General features: G+C 42.4%; 1 protein-coding gene across 4 annotated transcripts in view; it reads right to left on the minus strand.

Moving 5' to 3' along the window:
• The window catches only part of LOC140724820 (autophagy-related protein 2 homolog B-like), a 136,235-nt gene that overhangs the window by 84,659 nt on the left and 39,458 nt on the right, over nucleotides 1-12,118 (minus strand). For 2 of the 4 annotated variants that reach the window (XM_073039469.1, XM_073039471.1), the window contains 4 exons: nucleotides 11,476-11,627; nucleotides 8,634-8,751; nucleotides 3,837-4,098; nucleotides 1,406-1,556 (listed from right to left, as the gene is read on the minus strand). In XM_073039469.1, coding sequence (XP_072895570.1) covers nucleotides 1,406-1,556; nucleotides 3,837-4,098; nucleotides 8,634-8,751; nucleotides 11,476-11,627 — 683 coding nt within the window. Of the gene's footprint in view, nucleotides 1-1,405; nucleotides 1,557-3,836; nucleotides 4,099-8,633; nucleotides 8,752-11,475; nucleotides 11,631-12,118 lie in introns of all 4 variants that reach the window. The other 2 variants (XM_073039470.1, XM_073039468.1) reach the window with 2 other exon arrangements.

The raw sequence follows: 12,118 nt of genomic DNA on the forward strand, positions 1-12,118 counted from the left end.
CAGGGAGAAGGTAGGAGAATGGGGTTGAAAGGGACAATATATCAACCATGATATAATGGTGAACAAACTCAAAGGGCCAAATGGCTTAATTCTGCTCCTATGTCTTATGGTCTTAGGTTGGGACCTTTCTCATTGAAGCATAGAAGAATGAGGGAGGGAAAGATGTGCTTGGTAGTGGGATCCCGTTGGAGGTGACGGAAGTTACGGAGAATTATACGTTGGATCCGGAGGCTGGTGGGGTGGTAGGTTACGGAGAATTATACGTTGGATCCGGAGGCTAGTGGGGTGGTCCACCACCTCCAATGGGATCCCACTACCAAGCACATCTCCCCCCCCCCCCATTTCTGCTTTCCGCAGGGATCGCTCCCTATGCGACTCTCTTGTCCATTCATCCCCCCCCATCCCTTCCCACTGATCTCCCTCCTGGCACTTATCCTTGCTAGTGGAACAAGTGCTACACCTGCCCTTACACTTCCTCCTTCACCACCATTCAGGGCCCCAGACAGTCCTTCCAGGTAAGGCGACACTTCACCTGTGAGTCAGCTGGTGTGGTATACTGCGTCCAATGCTCCCGGTGTGGCCTTTTATATATTGGTGAGACCCGACGCAGACTGTGAGACCGTTTTGCTGAACACCTATGCTCTGTCCGCCAGGGAAAGCAATTATGTTATGACTATCCATGGCCTCCTCTACTGCCAAGATGAAGCCACACTCAGGTTGGAGGAACAACACCTTATATACAGGCTGGGTAGCCTCCAACCTGATGGCATGAACATTGACTTCTCTAACTTCCGTTAATGCCCCTCCCCTTCTTACCTCATCCCTGATATATTTAGTTTTTTTTCTCTCTCTGTCCATCACTCTGCCTGTTCTCCATCTCCCTTTGGTGCTCCCCTCCCCCTTTCTTTCTCCCTAAGCCTCCTGTCCCATGATCCTTTCCCTTCCCTAGCTCTGTATCCCTTTTGCCAATCACCTGTCTGGCTCTCAGTTTCACCCCACCCCTCCGGTCTTCTCCTATCATTTCGCATTTTCCCCTCCCCCTCCTACTTTCAAATCTCTTAATATCTTTCCTTTCAGTTAGTCTTGACGAAGGGTCTTGGCCCAAAACGTCAATAGTGCTTCTCCCTATAGATGCTGCCTGGCCTGCTGCGTTCCACCAGCATTTTGTGTGTGTTGCTTGAATTTCCAGCATCTGAAGATTTCCTTGTGTTTGCCTTCCATTTAAGTATCCCAATGATAGGAGAAAGCATTGAAAGAAATGCTTTCTACCTTATGAACCAATTTAAGGGACAAAGATGAATACAGAGAGGGAAGTAAATGGTCATGTGTATTAGGCAGTGCCTCAAGAGAGTAAAGACGTTACCTCCTGCCTATGCCAACAACCATGTATCTGTGCAACTCGTACCTCTGTATACTGGGGTATGACAGTGGGTGAATCCATAGGGAACAGACATTCCAGTAGTTCCATCCAATTAATGCAGATATCAGTATTCAGGCTCCGTGAGCTGGTGCTCCGTCGCTGTTCACAGTTCAGCTTCACATCAGTTGCAAACAGTCTATGAAAGAGCAATGGGGCAGTTAGCCCGAGGTTCAAAATCTAGATTGTGGGGAGTAAGTTGTATTTACACTCAAAGTTCAAAGAAAATTTATTATTGAAGTACATATATGTTACCATATACAACCCTGAGATTAATTTTCTTATGGGGATATTCAATAAATCTATAGAATAATAACCATTACAGAATCAATGTAAGACCGCAACTACTTGGGTGTTCAACCAGATTATAGAAGACAAAACAGCGTGCAAATGGAAAAAGAAAGAATAATGATATTTAAGTAAGCAGTAAGTATTGGGAACATGAGATGAAGAGTCCTTGAAGGCAAGTCCATTGGTTGCATGAACATTTCAACGATAGGGCATGAAGTTATCCTCTTTGGTTCAAGAGCCTGATGGTTGAGAGGTAGTAACTGTTCCCGAACCTGGTGGTGTGAATCCTGAGGCTTGTATACCTTCATCCTGATGGCAGCAGTGAGAAGAGAGCATGTTTTGAGTGGTGGGGGCCCCTGATGATGGATGTTGCTTTCCTGTAGATGGTGGAGAGGGCTTTAGCCATGATGGACTGGGCTGTATCCACTCATTTTTGTAGCATTTTCTGTTGAAGGGCCGTGATGTAACCAGTCAACATATTCTCCACCACACATATACTGAAGTTTGTCAAAGTTTCAGATGTCATGCTGATACTTCCTAAGGAAGTAGAGGCACTGTGTGCGTTATTTGTAATTGCACTACTATCCTGGGCCCAGGAACAGGTCCTCTGAAAAATAACATAGAGGAACTTAAATTTGCTGACCTTCTGCAGCACTGAGAACTGGTGCATGAACCTACCAGGAAAGTGGATGAAGACAAGGCAGTGGATGGACTTTAGCAAGGCACTTCACAAAGGCCTGCATGGGAGGTTGGTCAAGAAGGTTCAGTCGCCCGGCATTCAAGATGAGGTAATAAATTAGACATTGGCTTTTTGGGAGAAGATACAGAATGGTAGTTGATGGTTTCCTCTCTGGCTCGAGGTTGGTGACTAGCGGTGTGCCGCAGGGATCAGTGTTGGGTCCTTTGTCGTAGGTCATCTATATCAATGATCTGGTTGATAAGATGATCAACTGGATCAGCAACTTTGCAAATGACACCAAGACTGGGGGTGTAGTGGAGAGTGAGGAAGGCTATCATGGCTTGCAGAGGGATCTGCATCAACTGGAAAAATGGCAGACAGAATTTAATATAGCCAAGTGCAAGGTTTTCACTTTAGGAGGACCAACCAGGGTAGGTCTTATACAGTAGGACACTGAGGAGTGTGACGGAACAAAGGGAGCTGGCAATATAGGTCCATAATTTGTTGAAAGTTGCATCACAGGTAAATAGGGTTGTAAAGAAAGCTTTTGGCACACTGGCCTTGATAAATCAATGCACTGAGTTCAGGATATGGGATGTTATGTTGAAGTTGTAGAAGACATTGGTGAGGCCTAATTTGGAGTACTGTGTGCAGTTTTGGTCACCTATCTACAGGAAAGATGTAAACAAGGTTGAAAAAATACAGAGAAAATTTACAAGGATGTTGCCGGGTCTGAAGGACCTGAGTTATAAGAAACGATTGAATATGTTAGGACTGTATTCCTTAGAATGTAGAAGATTGAGAGGAGATTTGATAGAGGTATACAAAATTATGAAGGGTATAGACAGGGTTAATGCAAGCATGTTTTTCCCACTGAGATTAGGTGGAACTACAACCAGAGGTCATGGGTTAAGGGTGAAACGTGAGAAGTTTAAGGGAAACATGAGGGGAAACTTCTTCACTCAGAAGGTCATGAGTGGAGAATGAGCTGCCAGCACAAGTGATGCATGTGAGCTCGATTTCAAAGTTTAAGAGAAGTTTGGATATCTACGTGGATGGTAGGGGTATGGAAGGCTATTGTTCTTGTGCAGGTCGACGAGAATGGGCAGTTTAAATGGTTTTGGCATGGACTAGATGGGCCAAAGGGGCTGCTTCTCTGGTGTACTTCTCTATGATTCTGATCAAATTGCAAGTAGAGGTGAATTAATATTGCTCAAAGACTTAGTTTGCATTAAAATCGATTTTGTTTTTTTGTTCCAATTGCGTCCTTTCTTGTAAAAATAGTTTTTTTTCTTGTAAATGCTGTTTATCAGATGTGATGTGTCTGTCATGCTGCTGTAAGTAAATTTTTCCACTGCACCTGTACATACAATAAACTTAACTTTGACTTTAAAGTGAAGCAGTTTTCTGAAGAGAGTAATGTAGATTAACGTGAAATGCTGTACAAACCGTAGATGGTCATGGGGACAGGCTGTGGCCAACTTGGTTCGGAGAATGTGGAAATCTCTCACTGGGAACTGAGAGAGATTGATGGTCTTCAAATGCTCAAAGAAATGGGACGCCATCCTTGTCAGGGGTTCAAGGTGCAACGGGCTTTCAGGTGGCGGCAGTGGATCGATGTGCAGCACTGATACAGAGAGACTGCCAATTGCCAGCCGTAGAACAACCTCAGGTCGGGATTCATCAATAGAGTGTGGTTTGGAAGGTAGACCTGAAAAACAAGGAGGGGAAACTTTGCTGGTAATTTCTGAACCTTAATATTGGACAGAGCAAGCAACAAAACACCATAAGGTAATCACACTCTTCCAAAATACCCCAGACTTTAGTTTATCAAAACTACATCCAACTACTAGTCTTTCTTATTATTACTTCTAGACTTGATCGTCCCTGGTATCCCTTCTGTTGGAACCAAGGCTCATCACATTCAGTATACCTGGTGAGCTTCCCAGGATCTCTTACCTCACACCTCATTAATCTGACCAAGCAACATGCCCCTCCTAGTGTGACAGAGTTAAACGAGGAGATGCAGATGAGCTCTCTTAAGGCCTGTGTTATTTCCAAACTAAAACTTGTTTTTTGCACTATTTCCAACAGAATGTAAAACCAATACTTCCTTCCTCACTTCTGGCCAGATTGATAAACTTACTGGAATTTCTTTGAGAATGTTACTGTAAGAATGGACAAGGGAGAACTGTGGATGTGGTGCACTTGGATTTTCAGAAGGCACTTCATAAAATCCCATGCAAGAACTTTAGCATTCACATCAAGAGGACTAGAATATTAAAAAAGCATGTAACGCTGTGGCTTTGTAAGGGATTGGTCAGACCGCATTTGGAGCATTGTGACCCTTATCTAAGAAGGGATATGCTGGCATTGGAGAAGGTCAATGAGAGTTCATGATAATGATCCTTGGAATGAAAGGGTTAATGCATGAGGAACATTTGACGGCTTTGGGCTGTACTCACTTGAGTTTAAAAGAACAGGAGGGGGGTGTTATCTCATTGAAATCTATGGCATATTGAAAGACATACATAGAGTGGACATGGAGAGGGTATTTCCTATTGTGGGGGGACTCTAGGACCAGAGGGTACAGCTTCAGAACAGAAGGACATCCCTTTAGAGTAGGAATTTATTTAGCCAGAGGGTGTTGAATCTGTGAAATTCATTGCCACAGACAGCTGTGGAGGCCAAGTCATTGAGTATATTTAAAGTCGATAGTTTATTGATTAGTAATGGTGTCAAAGGTTATGGGGAGAAGGCAGGACAATGAGATTGAGAGGGATAATAAATCAGCCATGATGGAATGGGACAGCAGATTCGCTGGGTCAATTGTCATAATTCTTCTCCTGTCTTATGATCTAACTCATTGTACAAAATTTGGTATGAGGTATACAACTTTATGAGAGGTATATACAAGGTTAATGCAAGCAGGGTTTTTACACTGAGGTTTGGCAAGACTTGAATTCAAGGTTAAGGGTGAAAGGTGAAATGGTTAAGGGAAACCTGAAGGGAACTTCTTCATTCAGAGGGTGATGTGAGTATGAAAAGAACTGCCGGCAGATGTGATGGATGCAGGTGTGATTTCAACATTTAAGAGAAATTTGGATAAGTATATGAATGATTGGGTGATGGAGGGCTGTGGTCCAGGTGCTGATTGAAGAGATAAGGCAGAATATTACAGCATGAGCTAGACGGGCCAATTGGCCTGATTCTGTGTTGTAGTGCTTTAGGATTCCATTAAATTAATACAATGGGATGGGGACGTTGCAATATTCTGGATGAGAATTGGTTACAAAGGACAAGAAACAGAAATGGAACAGCCAATCTCCTTCTTGAGGCGGGAACTGGCAATGATTAATAGGGTATGGTGTGGAATCAGTGCTTGGGCTTAAACTATTTACATTCCATATCAATGATTTGGAAAAACATTTCTAAGCTTGTTGATAACATTATACTGGGTGGGATAGAGATGCAAACAGGCTTCATGGTGATTTGGATAAACTGTGTGAGTGGGAAAATAGATAGCAGATGCAGACTGTCTTAAGTGTCTCTTAAACATAATGATTACATCTGATTCTACCACCTCCTCTGGCAGTAAGTTCCAGATATCAAACACTCAGTGTGCAAAAAAAAAAAAATTACCCCTCAGCTCCACTTTAAAATTCCTTTCTCTCACCTTAAATCAATGTCCTCTTGTTTCTGATAACCTTAAAATAAGAAAAATATAACTATTCTATCTATGTTTCCCAAAATCTTAAATACCCCGCTCAGGTCACCCCTCAGCTTCCTTCACAAGGAAAAACAATCCCAGCCTATCCAACCTCCCCCCCCCATAAACGAAATATTCCAGGTCAGACAGCATCCTGGTGAATATTCTCTGCAACCTCTGCAGCACAACCACGCACATCCTGGAGTGAAATAGTCTCAGAGAGTACTACAGAACAGAAACAGGCCCATCGCCCCATCTACACTGCGCTGAACTATTAGTCTACCTAGTCCCATCTGCCTGCACCCGGACCCAGCCCTCCATTCCCATCCCATCCATGTAGTTATCCAATTTCCCTTAAATTTTGAAATCAAACCTACATCCATCACTTCTGCTGGTAGCTCATTCCATACTCTTACTACCCTCTGAGTGAAGGTCTCTTTTAAGTTCCCCTTAAATATTTCACTTTTCACCCTTAACCCATGGCATTTTCAAGTTATTAGAGACTTGTATTCCCAGATCCCTCTGATCTACCGCATTCCTCAGTACCTTTAGTCCTATCCTGGTTTGTCCTCCCAAAGTGCAACACCTCACTTCTCTACATTAAATTCCATCTGCCATTTTTCAGAACATTTTTTCACCACTTGCAGATCTCATTGCAAACTTTGATAGCCTTCCTCACTGTCCACTGCACCCCCAATCTTGGTGTCATCCACAAAATTTGCTGATCAATTTTATTACATTATCATCCAGATCATTGATATAGATGGCAAACAACAGCAGATGCAGCATCAATCCCTGCATCATACCACTAGTCACAGGCCTCTTGTCAAAGAGGCCACCATCTACTATCACTCTATGGCTTCTCCTGCAATGCCAATGTCTAATTTAATTTATACCTCATCCTGAATGCCAAGCAACTGAACCTTGACTAACTTCCCATGTGGGATGTCAAAGGCCTTGCTAAAGTCCACGTATAAAACATCCACTGCCTTGCCTTTATCAACTTTCCTATTAACTTCCTTGAAAACCTGTAAGACTGATTAGACAACACTGTATGAAATATTTCAAGTGTGGCCTATCTATTAAGTATTCATCATTGATGGTGACACTCACACAATTATTTTGCTCTCAGAAGATCTATCCAGGGCCCAACATATTGAGGCCATTATGAAGAAGGCATGCCAATGGCTATATTTCATTAGGCATTTGAGATTTGGTATGTCACTACAGATTCTTACAAATTTCTACAGATGTAGCATGGAGAGCAATCTAACTGGTTACATCAGTGTCTGGTATGAATGGGCCATTGCAAAGTATTGTAAAAAAAACTGCAAAGGGTTGTAAACTCAGCCAGCTCCACCATGGGCACTGGCCTCCCCACTTTCGAGGACATCTTCAAAAGGTGATACGTCAAGAACACAAAAGATCCTGCATGTGCTGGAAATCCAGAGCAACACACACAAAATGTGGGAGGAGCACAGCAGTTCGGTCACCATCTATGGAAATGAATGAACAGCTGATATTTTGGATTGAGACCCTTATCAGGACTGGTGAAGAAGGGAGAAGATGCCAGAATAAGAAGGTGGGGTCCACTTTGTTGAGCACCTCAGCTCAGTCTGCAAAAAGCAGAATTTCACGGTGGCCAACCATTTCAATTCCTATTCCTCTGACATGTTGGTCCACAGCCTCCTCTCTGTCATGATGAGGCCACTCTCAGGTTCAAGAAACAACACCTCATATTTCTTCTGGTAGCCTCCAACTTTTCCCCTCCCTGTCCCGCTTCATTTCTCTACTCTGGCTTCATACTTCTCTTCTCCTGTCTACCACCTCTCCCTGGTGTCCCTCCTCTTTCCCTTTCTCCTCTCATATTAGATTCCTTTTTCTTCAGCCCTTTGCCTTTCCTGCTTATCACCTCTCAGCTTCTTACTCCACCTCCTCGTCCACCCACCTGGCTTCATCTATCACCTTCTAAGCTTGTCCTCTGCCTCCTCTCCAAACCTCTGTATTCTGGCAACTTTTCCCTGCTTTTTCAATCTCAACCCAAAATGTCGACTGTTTATTCATTTCCATAGATGCTGTCTGACCTGCTGAGTTCCTTCACCATTTTGTGTGTGATGTTTCACAAAGACAGCATCCGTAGTCAGGGACCCCCACCACCTTGGACACGTCCACTTTTCATTACTACCATTAGGAGGGACGTATAGGAGCCTAACGACACACACTAAATGTTTAGGAACAGCTTCTTCCCCTCCACTATCAGATTTCTGAACAGTCCAAGAACCCATGAAAATTATCTCACTACTCTGCTCTCGTTTTGTACTACATCTTATATGTTCCATTATAACTTATGGAATTTATTATTTAACTGTACTGCACTGCAAAACAACAAATTTCACAAATTTGTCTGAGAATAAACCTGATTCTGATTGCTGTCTGCAAAAGTCTGTTAAAATTTTCGCAATAGTTTAAATGTGACTCAATTTCCATTAAAATGAATGGAGGCACAGTCCGATTTGACAGTTCACTGTTCAACCTACTGCTTGGTCGGAGTGGCCTCTGCATTATTGGTAACTCTTTGGAGTTAAATGGTGACTCGCGTATGGTTTGGCTTCCTGGTCCAGAACGATCCACGTAATCATCCCATGGTGTCGAAAACTGAAATATAGAAAGATTAATCTTATATATTCTTTCTGTATCATGCTTAAAATTAAAAGGAACTTTTGCTTGATATCGGAACACAAGGGACATTGACAAGGTTACACATAATTACATCAAGCAGCAACCAACACTAGGGTTGACTCAGCTACAAATGAAAAGTGACAAGGTTTTGTAAAACCTGCATAAAATCTTGGAGAGAGTTAAGTTGAGGCTCCAAGCTATAAAAACCATGAACAATGGAGAAGTAGCAAAAAAAAGATAGACTGATGCTCCCACTGAGATATTACACCTATCCAGAAAGACTGAACAAGACAGAACTGCATTCTCCAAAACAGCAAAGCTTGATAGAGAACTTGAACATTGTGGACTTTATTATCTGACTTGTGAAGAAGTTGCTTCACTTCTGGAATAATTTCTGGTCTGAAGTCGAATAGAGTTGTGTAGCACAGAAACAGGTCCTTCAGTCTACCACATCCAAATTGACCCTTTTGTCCATCATAAGCTCATAAAACATAGCAGCAGACTTAGGCCATCTGGCCCATTGAGTCTGCTCCACCATTCAATCATGGCTGATTTATTAACCCTCTCAACCCCATTCTCCAGTCTTCTCCCATAAATGAATTCCACAGATTCACTACCTACTTGCTAAAGAAATTCCTCCTCAGCTCTGTTCTTAAGGGACATCCTTGTATTTGGAGGCTGTGTCCTCTGGTCCTGACTCACTCACTATTAGAAACATCCACTTCACATCCACTCTATTTAGGTCTTTAAATATACGGTAGACTTCAATGAGAATTCATTCTTGTAAACTCCAGTGAGTACAAACCCAGAGCCATCAAACACTCCTCATATTTTAACTCTTTAATTCCCAGGTTCATTCTTGTAATCTTCCTCCAGGTCCTCTTTAATGTAAGCACATCCTTTCTTAGATATGGGACAAAATGCAGCTCACAATACTCCAAATGCAATATGATAAATGCCTTATAATGGCTCAGCATTACATCCTTGCATTTATATTCTAGTCCTTTGAAAATGAATGCTAACATTGTATTTGCCTTTTTACAATTGACTCAAACTGCAAGGTAACCTTGAGGGAATCATGAGGGCTCCCAAGTCCCTCTGCACCTTTGCCTTCTGTACTTGCTTAGGGTTAGGAAAATAATCTATGCCTTTATTCCTTCTACCAAAGTTCATGACCAAGCACTTCCCTATACTGTATTCCAACTTCCACTTCTTTCCCCATTCTCCTAATCTGCCCTAGTCCTTCTGCAGACTCCCTGATTCCTTCACCCTACCTGCCTCTCTACCTATCATTTCATCTGCAAACTTAGCCAAAAAGCCATCATTAGCATATAACCTGAACTGCACAGAACACCACTAGTCACTGGCAGCCAACCACAAAAGGCCTCCTTTATTACCATTCTTTCCCACTCCAAGACTCACCTTTCTGTAGTCAATAAAAAAAATCTTTTAAGTGTGAGACTTGAATGAGTTATTGCTCAGAGGAGTACAGGATGCACATTAATAACAAGTTGGAAGTTCATGACAGACCATCAATCTTTCTGATACCAGCAACGAGTGAGCAAATTTACTGGTTCATTTTATAGCTTTGCCATTGTGGAGCTGAACTTCTGACATTAGAGTTCTAGTTCTTAACATTACAACACAACACATACAACACTATTCCGAGCCTGGAGTTATGAACAAAGCGCTGCTGACTTATAACAGTATAATTATAAACATGAGAGAGTCTGCAGATGCTGGAAATCCAGAGCAACACATACAAAATGCTGGGGGAGCTCAGCAGATCAGGCAGCATCTATGGAAGAGAATAAGCGGTCAACATTTCAGGCCAAGACCATTCATCAGGACTGAATGGGAAAAGGGCAAAAGTCAGAAGATGATGGGGGGGGGGGGGGGGGGAGGGGAGGAGAAGGAGTACAAACTAGCAAGCAAAAAGTGAAACCAGGTACAGGGGAAAAGTAGGTGTTTGGGAGAGGGGATATGATGCAAGGAGTTGAGGGGTGGTATATGGCAGAGGATAAAGGCTGAAGAAGGTATCTGATAGGAGAGGAGAGTGAACCATGGAAGAAAGGAGGAAGGGTATCAGAAGCAGGTGAGGATAAAAGAAAATAAGTAATTACACTATTTACTTTGTCAGCATGATTAGGAATGTGACATGTAATACATTGCATTATAACCTTGTACTACATATTTTTCAACATGGCTGTGGATGAAATGATGGCCAAAAGCATAGAAGCATAAATCCATATGACATAGAAGCAGAATTAGGCCATTCAGCCCATCAATTCTCTTCTGCCAGTGCATCATGGTTGATTATCTCTCTCAACTTATTCTCCTGCTTTTTCCCCTTACCCCAGATTCCCTTACTAATTAAGAGTCTATCAATCTCAGTTTTAAATACACCCTATGACATCTGTGGCAATGAATTCCATAGATTCACCACCCTCCTCATCTCTGTTCTAAAATGACATCCTTCTGTTCTGTGGCTGTGACTCTAGTTTTAGACTCATCCACTATAGGAAATATCTAGGCCTTTCAATATTCAATAGTTTTCAATGAGATCCTCCCTCTCATTCTTCTAAACTCGAGCAAGTACAGGCCTAGAACCATCAAATGCTCCTTATCCATTAACACTTTCATTCCCACTATGAACATTCAGCACAAACATTTCTGGATTATCATACACACTCTGCTTACCCCTGTGGCGCTCTGCGGCGAGCTGTCTGTTGAGTTGATATGTGTACTGCTCAGTGATAATTCCATATCTACAGATGGTTCTCCCAGAGGTGGAAGGGATGCCACACTGTTTGACATTTCCATGTCTGCCATTGAGAAAAAGACGTCATCTTCTGCTGAGAGAAATGAAAAGCTAAATGACAAACTATGTACAGTATCTAGCACATTGCTGAAATTGTCATGGGATGTTAGATGAGGATAAGTATTAACCCTCCAACCCCACACTCTCAGTCTGGGTGAAAAAAGCAATTGGGGTGAGTGCTGCCACACTGGGATGGACAATCTCAGAATCTGCTCTGGAACAATATCCAGCAAGTATTGCTGCTAAATAGAGTTCAGTTTGGGTTCAGTAATATTGAAGCTATCTTGTTACATATGGCCAGTTCTCACTGTCTAAAGGTCATGGATGAACAGCAGCGGCATTCATTCAATCTCAGTTGGAATAGGAAGAGTAGAATGAGAGCTTGTGAAGATTGGAATGTGGTGGTGAAGAGGTACAAGGGATGGGAATAAAGTATTACCCATATATTAATTGTTTTCCTCATTGACCATTTAATCACTACACATTTTGGTCTTATCAAGAACAGGACTATACATCCTATTT

Source organism: Hemitrygon akajei, chromosome 3 (assembly GCF_048418815.1).
Source record: "Hemitrygon akajei chromosome 3, sHemAka1.3, whole genome shotgun sequence".
Classification (NCBI taxonomy): Eukaryota; Metazoa; Chordata; class Chondrichthyes; order Myliobatiformes; family Dasyatidae; genus Hemitrygon; species Hemitrygon akajei.